Source organism: Bubalus kerabau, chromosome 16 (assembly GCF_029407905.1).
Source record: "Bubalus kerabau isolate K-KA32 ecotype Philippines breed swamp buffalo chromosome 16, PCC_UOA_SB_1v2, whole genome shotgun sequence".
Taxonomy (NCBI): Eukaryota; Metazoa; Chordata; class Mammalia; order Artiodactyla; family Bovidae; genus Bubalus; species Bubalus kerabau.
Window position 1 is genome coordinate 60,313,770 of NC_073639.1, and position 19,396 is coordinate 60,333,165.

Sequence of the window (19,396 nt, forward strand, 5' to 3'; positions counted from 1 at the left end):
CCCTGCTTTTACTGTCTATGGTTCCCCTGATTTAGAACTGATGTCTCTTCCACTCTGCCCTCTGCTCATAGCTGACATGACATAAACAGCCATGGATTTAAAGATCATTTATATTTCACAGTGAAAGGTTGGGTCTAAATTATTTAATCCTGCTGTCCATGTATATCAGATTAAGCAGGTACCTGCTAGATGCTGTTCAGGCTTAACTCCAGTTCTGGAGACACAAATCTGTTTTTAGTCCTGGTACCAGCCCTTATTAACTGAGTTTCTTAACTATTCTGAGCTTCAGTTTCCCCATTAGCTAAAAGAAAGTTATAATAGTACCTATCACATAAAGGTTGTAGCAGGAGTTAAGGAAGATTATCTGTGGAAAACACCTGGCATGATACTTAGCATTTAGTCAGGGCTCCATAAATAATAGTTTCTGTTACTGTTGTTGTTATTGCTATTCTCAGTATTTCCTGCATAATAACTTTGGTATATTTTTAAATGATAGTGACTTAATGTTAAGACTTTCTCCTGGAATTATTGATAAAATTGACATCTTTTTTTTCCTGCCCAACTTCTATTCCTCCTTCTGATTAACAGTACCCTGCTTTCCCTTCAGAGAACCAGACTTTCTTCAATTTTAGTGTACACAGGAAGATTCATTAGATCTGATGGTGGCATGTGACAAATCCTAGCCAAGAACATAGCATCCTCTGGGCAGTGTGTTTGGTCTTGGGTGAACAAGCTGGACTAAGCAGAGCCAATGAGCATTTGCCTTGATAGTTTGCTGAAATTTTGGGAAAAGAGGCATTTCCCTTCCATTGGCTGGCTAGATCGACAGGATGTTAACTGGGTGGCATACTTGCCAATGCTTTAGGATGATCTGCTTGAGAAAAAAGCCAAGATGGGGAAGCAGAGCTGAGAGAAGTAATGGGAAAGGCAACTTCTCAATGACACATTTTTGAGACCCTGTATCCAGCTATACCTGAAGCTGATCTCCTTGATTTTTTACCCCCCAAAATTATGCTAATTTCTCTCTTTTACAAATAAAAGTCTCCTGGCTTCGCGTGTGTGTGTGCGTGGTGCAGTGCCAGGGTGAGAGACTGAGAAGGTGGAGCTCAGTCAGAACCCCTCCTCCCATCCAGGTGCACTGACCTTGATTCTCTGCCCCTGCTGGTGGGGGAGAGGTTCTCCAAAGTGGCCCCCTTGTTCTGGGGTGAGGAAGTGGTGAAAGAGTTCCCTGAATCAGAGGTGTTTCCACTGTTGGGGTCCCGGCTCTTGCTTAGGCCCCCACTGGGGCTCCCCTTCTCTTGACCCCGAGACCTGGTTGAGCTGATTTGCATGGAGGGTGGCGAGGAGGTGTCATTGCCCGAGTCATACTCCTGGGAGCGTCCTCGGGAGGTGGTGAGCGGGCTGGCTGTTTTGGTAAAGAGGTCAGCAGCAGACCCCGACCCAGTGATCTGAAAGCAAAAACACCCGTTGGACACTGCTGAGTGCCGGGCCTGTGGGTTGCGTCTAAATAACCAAGAAATGTTTACCATCATGATGCACTGTAACGAAAGGAAAGAGAGAGAGGAGAGGAAAGAAGAGACGCCAAAAAACAAAAGCACAAATTCCTGAAAGAATACCACAGAAAGGAGATCTTTTTTTTTTTTTTTTAAACCCCCTGCTAGGATAACTGGAAGATTTAGGTATCATGCAGAGAAAAAGCATGCGATCCAGATTAAACAAAAGAAAAAGGAAATTATACAAAATTTCTAATGAATTAACTCAAACAAAAGAGACAACTTAAAAGAAAGGGGGTGTGTGTAAACACCCTTAACCTAAAACAACAATAAAAATAAAGAAAGGTAGGGGGAAAGAAAGGAAGCTATGGGCCTGAAAAAATACATCTTGAAACTTAAAAACGACAAAAGGAGATAAAGCCAAAATTTTAAATGTCAACCAAATCTTCAATGAATTTGACTTTTTTTTCTCTTAAAGAAAAAGTTGCCCAAATAGAACCCTAAACAAATATCACATGGGGAAAAGAAATGAAATAAAGATGAGAGGGTTTTTTTCTTTTTTTTTTAAATATAAAGTCAAGGTCACAAAATGATATTTTAGTAGTTTTCAACTAAAGGGGAAAAGAAAGGGTGGGGGGACAAAAAAAATGGAAGTCAAATTGTCTGACTGAAAACAAACAAAAAAAAGCTCTCTACGGATATTTGTGTGTGTCCTTTCCCCCTGGAGAAGGTAGCTAAGGCTCTCGAGTGGCTTCTAATAAATTCTCTCATGTCTTTGCGGATTATATCCACTTACCAAGCAAGAACTCCTCCTTTAGTAGGTAGGTAAGGTGTAAGAGAAAGGGAAGAGCGGGCAAGGTGAGTCCATCATTAGAGTCGCAAATGACAAGTAAAAACACACACCTTTCTGTACATCCTCACACTTGGCCCTGAACTTTGGACTTTGGGTTTTCAGTGTTCTTGACAGGTGAAGCATCACTTTTGGTTGGCTTTCTCAGTAAGGGGACCTCAAGTCATCAACACTAAATTTGTCAGTCCCTTAATGCCCAAGTTGGATCAAGAAACCCTTGCTGACAATGCAGATGGTGGCTAGAGTTTGCATCAATCCGAGATGTCAAGATGGGGGGTGGGGCACAGGGAGGGTGTGCTTGTAACAAACAGCTTTTAGGAGGGGCTTGGAGATTTGGCTTTGGGGTGACTGGGAATGCCAAAGGGCCCCCAGGATCCTGGGTGTGGCTGATCTAGGACAGATGAAGAAGTCAAGGAGGCGATGGACAGCCAGCCCTTGGGAAGGCTATAGAGTGTTTAGAAGTATAATGGATGGTTTTCTTTAAACATTCAGACCAGTCTCAGCTCAGATGACACAGTGGGCTTGGTTCTGGTCCCCATCAATATACCATGCTTAGCTGTGGGCAAGAGGGACCTCTGCCTGGGTCTCCTCCAGTGACAACCATTCCCATGGGCAGCGAAATCTGAGGGGTTACCTGGAAACCTTTCCTTGAGATTAGTCTCTGGAGACCTGAAGTCCGGCTGCTGAGTCCCCTTCCAGGGTCTCTTCAGGCTCTCCATGATCTATTCTCCCAGGGATAGACCATGTTTCAAGTGTGCACATTTGTAGGTCCAAACATGGCTATCTGAATGGAATTTGGATGTTCGGACTGAGGTGTCCATGTGCATGTGTGAGAGGTCCGTCATGGTGATGAAGCAAGATGTAGGGGGAGAATGGGAGGGACCAGGGTGCTGGGGCAGATTCTCTCCACACTGTCATGCTGTGATCCGGCACTCCGAGGGCTCCAAGGCTCTAAATCCAAATCTGACTCTCCCGATCATTTCAAAGACATGTTTGCCAAGATAGGAGAACATACTTCATCTAAGTTTGCTGTCTTGATTTAAAAACATTTAGTGTGTGGCTTCTCCTTCTATACTCTTGTCCCAGGCCCTGCAAGTATTAGCATAGGTCTCGCCATCAAAAGCCTACTTCCCCCGCCCCGTTTCTCCCACGAACTTTGAGTCTAAAGAAGGGGGGTTCTAGGGATTTCTTGAGGAAATATTTCTGTATTCGCAGCAACTGGTCATGAGCATGAGAAACAGAGACACTGAAACAGTGAGAATACTAGCAACGGCCCCACCAGCTCAGGCTATCAGCTCCTGGAGTTGGGGAGGCAGAACTTCCTTTGCAGATTCTCCCAGGAGGCTTTGCACACCGACAAGGTGATGGTCCAGCTTTACCAACTTTTCACCCAATGTGGCTGCCACTTTCCATTTGACAATCTGGCTACTTTTGCTCTGGGACAAGGGATCTTAAAATAAGGTTGCCCAAGTGGGGCTTTCTAGTGTGAGATTTCTTTTAAAATTAATGTAAAGACCCCTTTTCCATTCAGCTCCTTTTTGTCTTCTAGTTTGCAGGTTGGATGCCAAATCTTTACCACCTCTGTGAGTTCAATGGTTACACGTGTATTTCCACCACCTCTGTCAGGAATGAGAAAGCATCACACAAGGCAGTTGGACCCTGGGACCTGGACTCTCAGGCTGGGGTTTGGTCTGGGCTCATGGAATCTTTGCCTCAGAGATGATGAGTGTTTGGTAGCCAGTGTATCACAAGTGATTCAGCTAAGCCCTTCCTGAAGGAAGCCAGGCTGGACTATGAATATAATGGATTTCGTTACCTTGTGGCTTGCTACCTGGAGGCATCCAGGCCGGGCTTTTCTCCACCCAGGTACTCCTTTCCACCTTGACTACTAATTTCAAAGCATATGTCCTGGTGCATCATGGGTACCCAGGGAGAAGGACTTCCTGAATGTAAGGCCCCTGGAGGCTAATGGATATATACAGGGACCTTGCCTTTTTCACATTCTCAATCCCATACACTGAGCTCACAGTGACACTTTCAGTGTCTCTCCACCTGACCACTATCACTATCCACACGTAACAGAACTGAGAACTGTAGAAAGCATCATGCTTTCCTGTCATTGCCAGAAAACAGAGATAATCGTACTACTGAAATGTGCTCACTAACTTGACCCTATGCTAAGAATGCCAACCTCTCTAAAAGTCCCATTTCTTTGACATGTGTGACAGTGTCCTTTACAACCCAATCCTGTGTCCTTCACAAACCTCATCTCTTCCATACAGCCCCTCCCCAGTTTTGGTTTGTACAACCTTAAGGCAATCAACTGGGAAGTTTTCTTGGTTTTGCCACCACATCTTGCTTTCCCAACCCCAGGCCATTTGCACATGCCATTTCCTCCGCCTAGAACATTTTCCCCCTGTTCCTTACTTGACATGGATACATTTATTCATCCTCCAGTTTACATATCACCTCCTCTTGAAAGCCTTCTCTGAGTCCCAGGCCAGGATAACACAAAACTCTATTTCATTCATTCTTTCATTCATCCATTCACTCATTCAAAAATGAGTGGCTTTTGTCTGCCACAGCACTGTTACTGGGTGGGATAATTACCTGTTTCTATCTGGATGGGCTGAAAGTTGGGGTCTTGAGACCAGCTCAGGGCTGGGCGTGTGAGCTACAGACAACTCTATAATCAAGTTTTAGGTCCACGTCAGTGGCAGAGAGAAGGAAAGCTCTTCCCCCCAGCCCTCCTCGGGCCTACAATCTCAGAGAAAGCAAGAGTCTACAGATGCTTAACAGTGTAAGCTCCAGGCTAAGGTGAGAAGCTCCAGACCTGAGGAGCCTTCCAGATGAGACAAGCAGTGCTGGGTCTCTTTACTTCCTTTGCCACCTTCTGCTATTCTGGGAGGTCAGGTTAAAAGATGAACTGGATCTGGTCTTTTGCACTCAACAGGGCTGCTGGCCCATGCAGTGACTTTGTTTGGGTGCTAGAATGGTGTTCCTCCTGGGTCAGGAAATCGAAAATGGTGCCTCTTCTGTCCAGACAAATTAGAAAAATAGATACACCTTTCTATGGACTGAAGCAGCCCCATGTCTGTTTCCATAGCTGGCTTGACAAATGGAGAGTCAGTGGGCTTTAACTCCAAAGCCTTTGGAGAGGGCACAGCTAGCATAACAACATGCCTGGCAGGTCCTGGATACACAAATCTTGACCTGTTTGACCTGCTCTAAGGATTACTTTGAGGGTTGGGGGAAGAGGTGGTAGCCCGAAGACATTCATTTCTGTTACATTCAGCTGACCTCTACTTGGTTGTGTCTTTACCAGTCTTGGCGGGCTCTGCCCCTGTTTCCAGATGATAGAAATATTTTCATAAACTCATTAGGGATGTCCAGATTGTTTAATGACCTGTTAGTCTTGGATTCCTCCTTCTCCAGAGGAGGGAAGATATAGCTCAGGGGGGCCAAAGGCAGACTATAGGGTGTGTGTGTGTGTGTGTGTGTGTGTGTGTGTGTAAGGGAGTGCCATGACAATGCAGAGGAGCCCTTCAAGTCAAGGACATAATGACAGGCAGACAACAGAGGCCTCTGTGCTCTTGCCTCCTGTCCCTAAGTGTCTCCTTCCTCGTCAGATACTTCCACTCTGCCATGGAAGAGGCAAACTGTTGCCCACTGGACGCTGACATGACAGGATGACCCCCCTTGCTCCTCCCTGTCTTTCATTTTGATAACAGGCCTCTCACAATTCATCTTCTTCACCTCTTGGAAATTTCTCTTCTAAGCACATAACTGCTCTCTGCTCCTATATCCCCATCTTAGCTGCAAAATGGTCCTCAAGAGGCTCACTGGGAGGAGTCATTCTAGATCCACTTTTGTGCAGGAACAATGCACTCATGGTACTGGGACCCCTATGTAAGGCCTGGGACCCTCTCACCAGGTTTCTCTTCTGTGGTCCACTCTGAACCCTTCCTCCATCTCAGTCATGTCCTTCTTTCCATGTCTTCACAAAGGCCTATTTTGGGGGCTTTGCACAAAAATTCAGCCCCTGTAAAATTTGTTTAATCACAAAGTGAAATAACACCTGTCTCCATATGGATCCTCCTAGAAATTGAGACAGGAATTTGAGTGCTGGAAGTTTATTTGAGACCAAGGAATCTTATTTGAGGGGCAGTGAGCTGGGGGAGAGAAAAGAGAGAGGACAGAACTGGCTCCAGAATTCATCTCAACCAAGGAGGGAGCTGGATATTTATACACCAGTTCCTCACCACTCACGGGTTAAAGGTTTCCCCCAACACGTGTCAATTCTCCAGCAGTTTCAAACTGCCTCCCAGCCAAGCAAAGTGGTCTTTGGCAGCCAGAGAGCAATACCTGGAAGCTGGACACTGGCAGTATGTGAAGTGGGGGGTGGGGACATAAATGGACAGCATCTGTCTCAACACCCCAGATTACCCCTAGAAAACTGACAGGCCAAGTTATGCTTTGTTTCAGAGTTTTAAGTTATGCTTTCTTTGGCGCACTTATTGGCTAAACAAATTTATGTTCGCCAATAAATTTGAAGGAACTGTCAACGTTGTAGTTGGGCATGCTGCTGCTGCTGCTAAGTCGCTTCAGTCGTGTCCGACTCTGTGCGACCCCATAGATGGCAGCCCACCAGGCTCCCCCGTCCCTGGGATTCTCCAGGCAAGAAAACTGGAGTGGGTTGCCATTTCCTTCTCCAATGCATGAAAGTGAAAAGTGAAAGGGAAGTCGCTCAGTCGTGTCCGACTCCCAGAGACCCCATGGACTGCAGCCTACCAGACTCCTCCCATGGGATTTTCCAGGCAAGAGTACTGGAGTGGGGTGCCACATACTCACATAGCAAACCCATTTCTAGTTCATGCTGAAACGTAAGAGGATCTGGCAAGATTGAGTCGACATTCCTGCTGGGTAATAATCAGTTTGTGAGTAATTGGAGCTGCTCCTTTTAGATGGGGCACGTACTTTTCTGTCCTCAGGCCTTATAGGGTCCCTGTTGCTTGTATCTATTAGTCGCCTGGCCCCTGAGACATCTAAGTTTGTGACTGTCTGTTCTAAGTGTTCATTGCTACCCAGAATCTATCTGAAAGCAGCACAACCATAGTGCATCTTGTATATTTCATGTCTCCCTCTCAGTGTTCATTGCTACCCAGAATCTATCTGAAAGCAGCACAACCATAGTGCATCTTGTATATTTCATGTCTCCCTCTCATCTTCCTCACCTCTGCCCTTTCAAACCCTCTTGGATTTTGTCAGTGAAAGAAACCAGGAGACCAGAGCCATGGAGCCCTATCCAGACCCCAGAGTTATTACACACTCTTCCCTTTTGGGTAATGATTGACAATCTCAGATTTTTTTTAAAGGACAGATTGCTTTTCACAAACTCATGGCCATTGGGACTAAACAAATGAGTACGTTCCCTGTATTCTTTTAGCCCCCACCAATGTGAAGCTCATTTTTTTTGAACTCATAAGCTTGCCTCTTCTTTCTCCTTAATATACTCAGCATCAACACTTGGATATTTCTAATAAGTAATTAAATCCCCCACCACAAACTCCAGCTCCCGGTGTTTCACGGGGAGTCTCTCTCAGCCCTCCAGGGAAGCTGGCTCTGTTATTTATTGTTTTTGTTTCAAATCATTATTTAATCAAGAACAGGGAAAAAAGGCAACCTCTCACTTACACTTCAAAATTTAATTTCAGCTGAATTCTGAGATCAAGAGGCAGCACGGCCTAATAGGTTACAAAAATACAATCAAGAAGAGAATTCCAATTAAACTGAACAAGTCCATTTACTGAGCTTCAAATGGCCCCATGGAGAGAGATGGCTATAAATTTTTTTTTTCCCTCCCTGCCATATGGGGGACCGGAAATTCTCATGTGAATGTAGAGCTGCATGGCAGAGCTTTTAGCTAGAGGGTTCTGGTTATTCCCACCCCTCTCCCTTTTTTAAACCCTTTTGTTTCACAAAGACATTAAGTTTATTTTCCTCACTGCTGTTCATCTTCCTTTGCACACTAATTAGGAAGACAGCAACAGAATGGATTCATTGACCTGTTAGGAGTTCATTTGAGAGGGGGAGGGTTGGAAAAAGACAGGGATCTGCTGAGGATGGTGGAAAGATGACAAAGTCCTTTAGGGCTGCGGAGTGGGGGACTGTCCCACCGGGCTGTTCACTAAAATTGACCTTGGGCCCAGGGACATAGTCTAGCCTCCTCTCTCCTTCCCTCCAGCAGGAAGCTGAAGAGGACTGGTGGCTTCAACCTCACCATTTCTCATTAGCCCCTCCTTTTTTAGAAGCCCCTCTTGATAGCCCTCAGCCTACCTGTTCTTGAAAATTTCTACACGGCTCCAGTTAGGCAAAATTTTCACCAGTCCAAATTCAAATGAGAAAATAAGTTCAATGGAATGAGTTCTTCATCCAGCTAAATGCATCTGACTTAAAAGTCTCATCCTTTCTTCTGAGGCCACAGCTATTCCCCCTCTTCTGCCTGGTGCATGTCCCTTTCATTATAGAAAACGGTGGTTTTCTTTTTTCCGTCCTTGCTTGGCAAAAGTAAAAGTTGACAATGTGATTCCATTTTCCATTTGAAAAGAATAACTGGTCCCACAGATGCCTGAGTCTCACAGCCCCTTTCTTCCACATTTTAGTCCCTTTCCTCTCCAAACTACAATGAATGGAACTGAATAGTGAGTTTCCCAGTTTGAGCAAGGGCTCAAAGCCTTTTGCAGGATATACAAGAACCTGGGGCAGACGTGGGAGGGCTGGGCCCTCCATGTATACTCCCTCAGGCTCATTTCCCCTAGTATGCAAAACAGAAGGCTTTTCCTGTCATTCTCCTAGAGTTGTTCTGAAGTTCCTCTGAGATCTTAGATACAATTAAACTTTTCGAGGCCAGGGATGTTTCAAAAACAAAATGTCTGGGTTTATCAGGAGCAAGTTCAATTAAGCCATTATGATGACAAATCCTAACACTAGCAACTACTGTATATTGTTATGTCCCTAGCGCCAGGCTGAGTTTTGCTCACAGAATAGAAGCTACATGAAGGCAGAAACCTTGTCTGTCTTGTTCGCTGCTACTCACATAGTAGGTGCTTAGTGCATGTTTTAAAACTAAATGGACAACTGGTCTAATTCCACCCTCACAACTACTCCATGAAGTAGGTATGATTATTAGTTAAAGGTACAGATTGGGACACAATGTCCAGCAAAATAAAACGACATAAGGGAGGTCAGGTCATTAAGCATCTGGACCCTGAGGGCAGATGTTTTGGGTTTGAATCCTCACTTCTCCACTTAATAGGTACTTTTACTTAAGTTTTCCAGGCTTTATGCATTATAAAATAAGGATACTAATGGAAGCTCCCTTGAAAGGCTATTATAAGAAATACATGAGATGACACATGTAGAATACAGCACATAGTAGGTGCTCAGGGAAGCATGAGCTATGGCTCAGTCTCACAGGGAAATGAGGTCAAGAACTCCAAAGTGTTTGGATCTGCTCCAAAGCTCCTGTCTTCATCACTAGCCTCTCCTGCCTCCTCCTGTTCGCAAATGAGGCCCTCTTTTATGAAGCCTAAATTCTGCTTTTTTTTTTTTTTTTCTATCTGTGCAAGTTTTTGTCGACAAGGATTATGTGGAAACTGCTGGCTTGCTGGAAGCAGGAGGAGAAAAGAAGCCTTCTTTCTCCTGAGTCTAACTTCAGTCTTGATCAGCCCTTTTAAATTCCCCCTCCAGTTAGGGTAGACTTAACGGAGGACCCTCTGCTACAGGGACAGGGTGTGGCCAAACTTTGGCGCCACCAACCTCTCTGTCATCCAGTTGGCCCTCTGGCTATCACAGTAAGCTTCTGAGATATAAGCCATGATTCATACTAGCTCCTGTTCCTCCTAAATGGGCTATCTACTTAAGTCATCTCGCCTCTCTGAGCCTCAGTTTTCCCACCTGAAAAATGGTGATGGCACCTACCTCAAAGAATTTTTTTGTGAATCAAATGAGGAAAAAATAAAAAAAACTTTTTTTTACACATACTGTGTAAAGTATGTGATTGTGCCTGGCATGTAGTGGTATTTACCATTCCCTTTATTCATCAGCCAACTCAAATGGGTGAGCTCCTACTCATCCTTCAAAGCTCAACTCATATGTTCCTTTATTTGTTAAGTCCTCTCAGACACCAAGACCTCTTAGACATTGTCTGGTCCTTCCTCTGTGGTCCTATTATATATTATACTTGCTTCTATCACCTCCAAGGCTGATATTGAAAATATTCAACAACTGGTCGAGTGTGAGTACTGCCCCATCTGAAAGTAACCAGGCTTGGCACTGAAGGGCTGCCAGGTATCAATGTTTAGCTGCTGGTCTGTGAGAAGGTCCAGAAGGTACCAGAGGAGGAAAGGGATGGCTTTGTTGACTGGAGAGTGGGCGGCGACAGGGTCTATTTATCAACTGGTTTGCAAGTATTCAAATACCGACTCAGTCTCAGTCCTAATGACGATATTTATCCTACAGTATTTCAGTATTCTGTGGATGACTAGAGCATGAGCTCTGGAATTCAGAAGCCTGTTTATTCATCTCTCTCTCTAATGCCTTGAACAGAGATGACTGAGTGTAGATAAGAAATGAATAAGCCACAAAGGACTAACTCCTTGAGACCCTCCATTTGGATTAGGGCTCTGACCAAGCAAGAGGACTTCTGGTTATCATCAGCTTATGTATTATTTGCATATTCACATATGTAAATAGACCCCCTTGATGTCATGTGCTCATCCTTGATTCTTTAAAGAGCTGTGCATATGAGATGCCTGCCATGAGCCGTGGGAGGAACCATGGCATAGGACATCTCCTATGCTCCAGCTCCTTTTACCTCCAGAACCCCATCTCCTGTGCTGGAATTCTGTCTCCATCCTGACTCCAGCAATCAATTCCTGTTTCCATTGTCTAGTTTCCTAGCTGCATCTCCTCTGCCCTAACCAACTCAAAGCCCAATCCCCTCTTCCCCTGCCTCCTTACCCCATCCTTCTCAGCATTCATTGTTGTGCATTGTCCGTTACAGTTTTGTCTGTCTTCTTTATAAGAAGGCTAGGCTATTTCTTATTCACTGGATCCTGAGGGCTACATCAGAACTGATGCTTTATAGATGCTTAGTAGATAACTGGTAGATCTGAATAAGTCAAACAAGTAATTCAATGACAGTGACTTTGCTGTTCTCTTTAGCAGAGAGCTCGGGAAAATCTTGGACTCTTGGAAAACCTTTGGTCCAACCTGGTATCCTCTCTACCCTTGCCTGTGCAGGAGAGAGGATGAGAAAGAACCCCGTGTGGAGAGCACTGGGAGGGCCAGACTTGAGGGGTATCCGATGCCCCCAGGAGTCAGGCAGCCATGAGAAGGGTGGGGCCGGCCATTTGGGCTACAGCTGCCATCAAGGATGGAAGGAAACTGAAAGCAGGGGAAGCAGGGCTTCTAGCTGCGGTCTCAACTCATCCAAGACGAGCCTGGGCCTGGAACCCTTCCTGCTGCTCCATTACTATTATCAGTGCTGCTACTCTTGTTGCCACGATTATTACCAATTCCATTGTTAATATTGCTGTTACTTCCATCCACTGCCAGCAACAAAGGACCTACCACTCACCTGCTTCAGTCTAAAAGTCTTACAGTGAGTCGTTGCATCCTTACAATATCCCTCTTATGAGGTAGGTCTTACTATTATCCTCATTCTGCAAACTTGGGAAAGACGGAGGCATGGAGAGTTTATGTAACTTGCTCAAGGTTCAACAGTTGGAAAATACAGAGCCAGCATCTGGAATGTTGTCATCCTGACACTCTCTACTATTTGATTATTTTTGCCCCTGTGCCAAGTACCAGTCTCAGCTGCTTACAAAATTATTTTGGTTTTGTCCCCTGAACAAGGTTTTGAAGAAGAGGTTTATTATATGCATTTTCTAAAGGATGAGGAAACTGCAGCTGACAAAGTTTTAAATATTTTAACTATCCCTGACTCGGGACCCGGGTTTGTTCACAAAATTATAATCTCATGTTTTTAACAACTCTGACTTGCTGGAGCCCCTGGAAGGCATTTCTCATCTGTGAGTTCAGATTCTGTTTTTGGAATCAGGGCACTGGGTTCGGTGGGCTCTTAAGGCCTATGCCTTCTAGGTATGGATGAGTTTTCTGCTCTTCTAATAGGGGCTGGGCCCTAAGAACCAATGGCCAATCTGGTACCTCACTCACTGGTGTGGGAGGGCAACAGTTTTGGGGGGTGGGGGGGGTGGTTAACATTCAGCTTTTTGCAACATTTTGGTCCTGACAGTTTGGAAATTGTCCCAGGTGAGAGAACACAAGCCATTTGCTCCCAGTGGCACTTTTTATGGAGTGTCAGTTGAGGCCACCGAATGGCTGCCATAAATACTGTGACCAAAGAGGTTGGGTGGCTTTCACTAACTTAAAACCATTCTTCCACCTCTTATTGCTTATATTTTAAATGTTCTTCTACCTTTGCAACAATTCCTTTGGGACACAGGTGTGATAACCATGCTTATTTTCCAGTTGAGGAAGCTGAGGCTGGGAGGAGTAAAAGGATTTGTTTGGCCAAGCCAAGTCTTGAGCCCAGGCCTCTGGACTCCGCCTTACTGCGAAGAACTTTCATAGGCATTTGTGGAGGGGAGAATGAACATGAGCATTTCCCATCTGCAAATACAGAGCAACTGTAGGTTCCCTCCCTCTACAAAAGGAGGGCCTGGGGTGAGCTGTGGACGGTTCCAGCCAGGCAGAAGATTACGGCAGAATTACAGCTTGGTGATACAGATGTCTTGACTGGTAAAGAAGAGATTCTCAGAATGCTCTGTGGATATAACTATTGTGTCAACCAGACCCAACCCATGTTTATCATCACCTTCTCTTCCTTGACCTCCCAGCAAGAACCTCAGAGCTTTTCCTTACTTACACCTCATCCTTTCTAAGGCAGCAGCTCTCTGAAATTTTCACATCCACGCCTAGCTAGAGGAGACAGGACCCTTCTCAGTTGTCAGGTGTGAGTGAAGGCTACATCTATGTTGAGTCTCCTCCTGTTTGCGTGTCTGTCCCTTTAAAGTCTACAAAAGGCCTTCATATACTTTCTGTTACTGGGTATCCCCCACAATCCCCCCATGGACGTGGTATTATTTCAAATTTGCCAATGAGAAAACTGAGTTTCAAAGAGATTAGATGACTTTCTCCAAGCTACATAGCTAGGAAGCTGAGTTCAGACCCAACTCCAAATGCTTTGCTGAGGAGACTTCCTGGCATCAAACTGTCTGAAGTTGACCCTCCTTGCTGACCTAAGGGACTGTTGCATGATCCCATTTAAGGCCAGTTTCTCAAATGAATTCACTCTTGCTTTGCGCTATGGCTTTATTCCATACCTTCATCTTTCTGAGCCTTGGCTTTTTGGTCCCACCTGTGGAAGCAACTAGTGAAGACAGCTGAGTCCTCAACTCCCCGAGACCTTGTGTGAATATGAGAGGTTAAGTGCTATCACCTCCTTGGAGGAAAATTCTCCTCTATATTCAAGGCCGAGTTAATACGGGTGACATCAAATCCCATCTGCTCATCAGTGCTGTAGCCTAGCTGTCAAAGACGCAGACCTCACTGCAAAGCTGCAGTGCCTCTGTTAGATCAAACACCCCTCTTCTTCTTCCCCAAAGAAACCTCCTATGGTGTCTCACACATGCCCTCCTGCAGATGTCACTCTGGAGACCAAAATGTATTTTCACCATTCCCCTGATAAAGAGCCTGAGTGTCTCACGTTTTCCCCATTCCCCCCACCCCACACACACCCCCACTTGCCAAGTCCCCAAGCCAGGTGCTGCCAAAGGCTGGTGAATGACCATTCAGTTAAATCAAGAAGGAGGTCTGAAACCAGTGGGATATTTGCCCGAAACTGAATTAAAATGTGTCATACACTGCCCTGAACTTGTGCCTCCACCTCCCCCAAGTGTCCCGGCCAAGACTGGCAGAGGAGGCTGTGCGGAATACTTACTACACCCCTGGCTGACAGGAAGCTGAGCATCTGGAGGGGCTGGCTGGGTTGGGGGCTGGACCGGGCCTCTGGGCTGGCCTTGCAGAGGGTCTTGGAGTAGCGGCGAGAGTGCCTTCGACGGGACTTCCGCCCTCCCTCGGGGGACCGGCCACGGTGCCTGGATGCAGGGCAGAGAGACCTGAGGGTTTCTTGATGGGGAGCATGGCAGAGAGGTGACTGAAGGACTAATAGGATCTGAGGACAGCAGAGTGTGTTTGGGTTGTCTGCGTAAACTATGTATGCACCCCTCCGCCTGCCCACCCGTCCGTGTTCATTCATTCTCTCATTTGTTTGTTTGACAAGTGTGAATTCATGTACCTGGCACTGCTGTGGGGGCTGGGGATGCAGCTGTGAAGACAGAAAGGTCCGATGATCCTGATTCCGTTTACTGTCCTTCGTATGCCTGTGATTGTCTCTCCGCTTGCCTGTCTGTACGTGACTGTGTGTACGTCTGGGTGTGTCCATCTGTGTTTTCATGTGTTTGTCTATAAATGTAACTGCTTATATCTGTGTGTCTTTGTGTATCTGGCTTCACCATCTGTGAAATAGAGGCATCTTATTGACTGTCACCCAAAACTTTTGAAAAAAAAAATCTGACGAAAACGACAAAGATGCCTTCTGCAAGCTTGTCAGATGTAGATCTGGCTGCCTGTCTGTGTTGGAAACTAAAGGAATCTTTGACTCCTTAGAAAGTGTGCATTTGGACTCGGCATTACTGTTTAGCTCTGAGTCACAGTAGTGATAAAAATAACACCTTATGGATTTTCATGGCATTTGTAAGCCCTTCTTAAGGTGCTTTCACAGTCCCCTCTCCAACTCAAACACATAGACAGGGCAGGTATTATTTCTTATTCCCAGATGAGAGAGCTGAGGCTCAGAGATGTTTAGGAACCTGCCTGACATCACACAGCTTGTAGTGGCAGAACGAGGGCCCTGTGGGAACCAGTGCCTCTGGTTCTTGCACTGGAGTGTCCCTCTCTGCTCTAGGGCCTCTCACTTTTCTACTGAGTGGCCCAAGGGCCAGCTCTCAGGTTGCTCCCACTCCTGCTGGAGTGTCCCTTAGCGCAACAGGCACTGGGAAGCTCAGGCGGCAAGAGCAGCAGGAGACGTGCTAGCAGAAGGAAGGCTGGGGCGAGGGCCTGTGATATGTACCCCTTTCAGAAGAGGTAAGCCTTAGGAAGGGTAGAGTGCAGTCGCTGAGAGTCTGCAAGCAGGATCTGCACCGTCCTCCCACCCAGGCTTGGGCTGAGTCACACGGACCTGGGTCCTGGCGCCAGCTCTGCCAGTCGCCCCTCTGCCCACCAACACGCAGGCTTCTCAGCTGTAAATGTCAATAATGCAGTCGAGCGCAGTGTGTCAACGCCCTCCGGACAAAGGCCAACGGGGGCACCTTGTGCTCAAACAAGCGTCTTGTTACTGCTCCCTGCAGTGATGGAGGACACGCACCATGGGCGAGTGGAGGACGTTTCTGTCGGGGTGGGGGGTGGTCAGAGAGAATCTATTAGGAGCATGTGTTCGGGGACTCTGGGGAGCATGTAAAGAGCTGGGGCTTTGATCTGACTGGATGCTGTCAGGGAACAGAGGTAATTCTCTGATTGGGTGTCTTGACCAGTCTTACTTAGAAGGAGGGGAGACTAGACTGAGGTTAAGGCTATCACTGGTAAAGATGGAGGATGGAGAGATGCAGGGTCACTTTGGGGTCGTGAAAAATGTCCCTGTTTTGTCCAGGCTTGCACCTGGTTCCAAGAGGGTCTTGGTTTTGTTTGGATCACTCAGGATCACAGAGCAGCCTTGTGTGATGTGGGAACACCACAGCTACTGGGGCGAGTCCTCGATGTTAGGGGCTGCTCTGACGCCTGCTCCTCACATATCTGGATTAGATCAGAATGTCTGGAGATGGGATCCAGGCACTGGTATTTTTAGACTTCCACAGCAATCATGGAGCAGCCAAGGCAGAGAAGCTCTGGTCTGGCTCATGGTGTGACGGGGATGATTAAGAGGCAGAATCTATTTGCAATTGCAGCACAATGCCTGGTTCAGAGTCGAGTTTAGATTCCTATTTCTCTTCCTCCTCTTCCTTCCTGTAGACATTCTGATTTAGCTGCGAATGTGGCGGGACCAGGACAGTGAGATTTTTAAATCTCCCCAGGTGAGGTGACTACGTGACTACATAGGCCAAGTGTGAGAAGGACTTAAGAAAGAATAAAAGAGCCTCTGCCATCTGGAAATTGGCCTGGTACCATCAAGGGGCCCTTGTCATTCCCAATGGTCTCAATTTCAAACACCAAGCCCCACTCCCTCTTTTTCTTGTTCTTCTCATCCACAAGGGCCTCTTCCCCTGCTCGGGCCGGGGCAGCCAATGTGTCAGCATAAAGAGGGTCAATGTTAGGAGCAAGAGGGCTCGGAAGTGCCACAGAACTGGATACCTTGTGCTGTGTCGCCTTTCATGGGTCGCTTAGCTTCTCTGCGCTTAGAACAACCCTGAGTGAGAGGCAGCCAAATGAACCAGATGCTCTGGTTCAGCCCTAGCTCTGTCACTTAGCAGCTAAGTGCCTGGCAAGTTCCTCTCTGTGCCTCAGTTTCCTCATCTCTAAAGTGGGGATGACGATGGTGCCTCCTTCCTAGGGTTGCAGAGGGGATCCTGCAGTGGACCATGAAGAGTGCTTAGCACCTGGCCATGGAATCACTGTGTTAGCAAGTCCGGTGGCTGCTGTTCCTGTAAGTGGAGGCAGCAAGTCCTTCTGTCTGCAGCCCCTCTGCAAGGAAGTGGTGACAGCCCAAGTGTGAGGCAGGGGCTGCCCCTCTGCTGGGAAAGCGGCTTCCCCAACAGTGACGGTGGAGGCAAAGCTGATGGTGACGGTGTCTTAGCCGGGCTCTGGGCTGTGGTCAGGGTGAGGAGGTGCCTCGGGGCGGGGGTTACCTGCTGTCGCAGCTTGAGGAGCGGGACTCTGAGCTCTGGGACCGTGAGGGGCAGTGGTGATGGCGGTGGCGGCGAGATTTTCGGGGCCGGCTTCGTGATCTTGAGGGGGTGGGGGGTGAGAAGGAGGGAATCAGAGGAGAGAGAGAGAGGTTTTGATCTTGTGAACACATCGTTCCCTTGCACTTGAGTAACTGTCCCAAGGTCATGCACCCCTGACTCCCTGCATCACCCTCACTTCCCATCTTTGTAACTGGCCATCCTGAACACAAAGGAGCAGAAAGGGGGTCGTCCAGGGGAGACAGCCTGACCCCCAGGACTCTTCCGGAAGCAGAGTGTATGTCACCTGCACACATCACCTCTCCCTTGCCTAAGGCAGGGGTCTCCATTTCAGGAGCCAGTCAAATACCATAATGTGTGAATCAGTTGGGCACTCAAGAAATACTGACCAGAGGGCACGGGCAAGAAAGTGACTTTGCCTTCAGAAGAGTGCTGTGGTACCTGATCTTCTAACTTTTCAGGTAAATGTAGAAATGGAGATTTTTGTGTAATTTATTCCTATTTTAAATGGAAGCTCATTTAAAAAAAAAGACACTGTTTGGGGCAAACAAAACACAGTTGCAGAATCCATTAGGCTTTTGGGCTGCCAATCTGTAACTCAGACCAGGAAAATTAAGTCTGGATTCTTAGCATGGAGTCAAAAGCCCACTTTCAGAGTGAGTTACAAATGTCATTATCAACAAGAATTACGGTTTGTGTAATTGCTACCACTACCACTTACTTCAGCTCTCTCTAATAATAATAATGACTTAGAAGTAGCAATAGCAGTGGCAGCGGTCACTGGGGACACACAAGCAATGTCAATAGTTTGGGCCAAGTCAGGAAGCCAAGGGGTGGTTAGAGATGATTCTATTAAAAGGTCACTTGGTTATCCCAACAAAGGACTCAGGTATTCTTACTCAGGTATATCTTGTCATGTGATCCCTTCTCTGTTTAAAACCCTTGCACTGTCCTCATGTCAAGTCCAAACTCTGACCTTGAACCCCAAGCATCTTCAGGAGCCAGCCCCTGCCTAGCTCTCCAGCCTCTTTGCATGGCATCTACAGTCCTGGTTTGCAAGGCTCAAGTGACACCAAGGTGCTGGTATTCTGGCTCACACGTTTCCCACACTGTATCAAGTCCTGATGGTGATGGTCATAGCAGGTAAACTGTAACACACACTGCCTGTCAGGCACTGGGTTCTGAGCATTTTCCTTAAATGGGCTCATTTACTCCTTACAACAACCCACAAAGTGGATTCTCTTATTATTCCCATTTTATAGATGCAGAAACTGAGGTACAGAGATTTAAACCACTTGCCTGACCTGCAGCCTAGAATGGTTACCTCCATCCTTCTCACAGGAAACCTCCTCTTAGCACCATGCTCTCTTTCCTACACCTGGGGTCCCACCATGCCCTGAGCTTTCGTCTGCCACTGTGGTGCCAAGACCTGTCCCATGTCTCCCGTGTCCTGCTGCACTGTAAGCTCTCGAGACTGGGAGGAATGTCTGCCTAATCTCTGTCCTTGGGCCCCACACAGGGCCTGCCACCTGTTAGGGCCTCTCTAAGGGACGCTAAACAAGCGGAAGTAAGTTACTCCAGGGGTTCCCTGTTTAAACGCAGCTTTAACTAACCATGGGTTTTGGCAAGGACAACCACCTTTATCTCAGGGGTGCCTTGTGTTTCTTGCTTCTCCCTCTCCTGACTCCTGTTTTTCTGGCTTTCAGAACCTTCTTTTATGTCCTGCTTGCGATTTCTGAGACTTGGTGCTGGCCAAAGTAGCCATTTTGCTGTCCTCAGGCAGGCAGTCCATACCTCAGTGACTTTTTCTTTTTTTGATGACTGTCCCAGAACTCCTGGGGTCTGGGCCCAGGCCCTGCTTAGTGACTGTCTAGACTGCAGCCCTTCAGACAAGTGATGCTCATGTCTCTGAGAACAGGTGCTCTGTCTATGCTTAGGACGAACATATGCTCGACACAGATGACCAGTGACTGCCTCTTGACTTGACTTGAACAAGCTTGATGATCAGGAAG

The 19,396-nt window shown here is 46.8% G+C and overlaps 1 protein-coding gene across 1 annotated transcript in view; it reads right to left on the reverse strand.

Moving 5' to 3' along the window:
* SRRM4 (serine/arginine repetitive matrix 4) overlaps positions 1-19,396 on the reverse strand; it is a 170,234-nt gene that overhangs the window by 11,926 nt on the left and 138,912 nt on the right. Inside the window, exons 7-9 of the mRNA XM_055549781.1 lie at positions 17,328-17,426; positions 14,369-14,525; positions 1,144-1,448 (exon numbers count right to left, since the gene is read on the reverse strand). Coding sequence (XP_055405756.1) covers positions 1,144-1,448; positions 14,369-14,525; positions 17,328-17,426 — 561 coding nt within the window. The remainder of the gene's footprint in view (positions 1-1,143; positions 1,449-14,368; positions 14,526-17,327; positions 17,427-19,396) is intronic.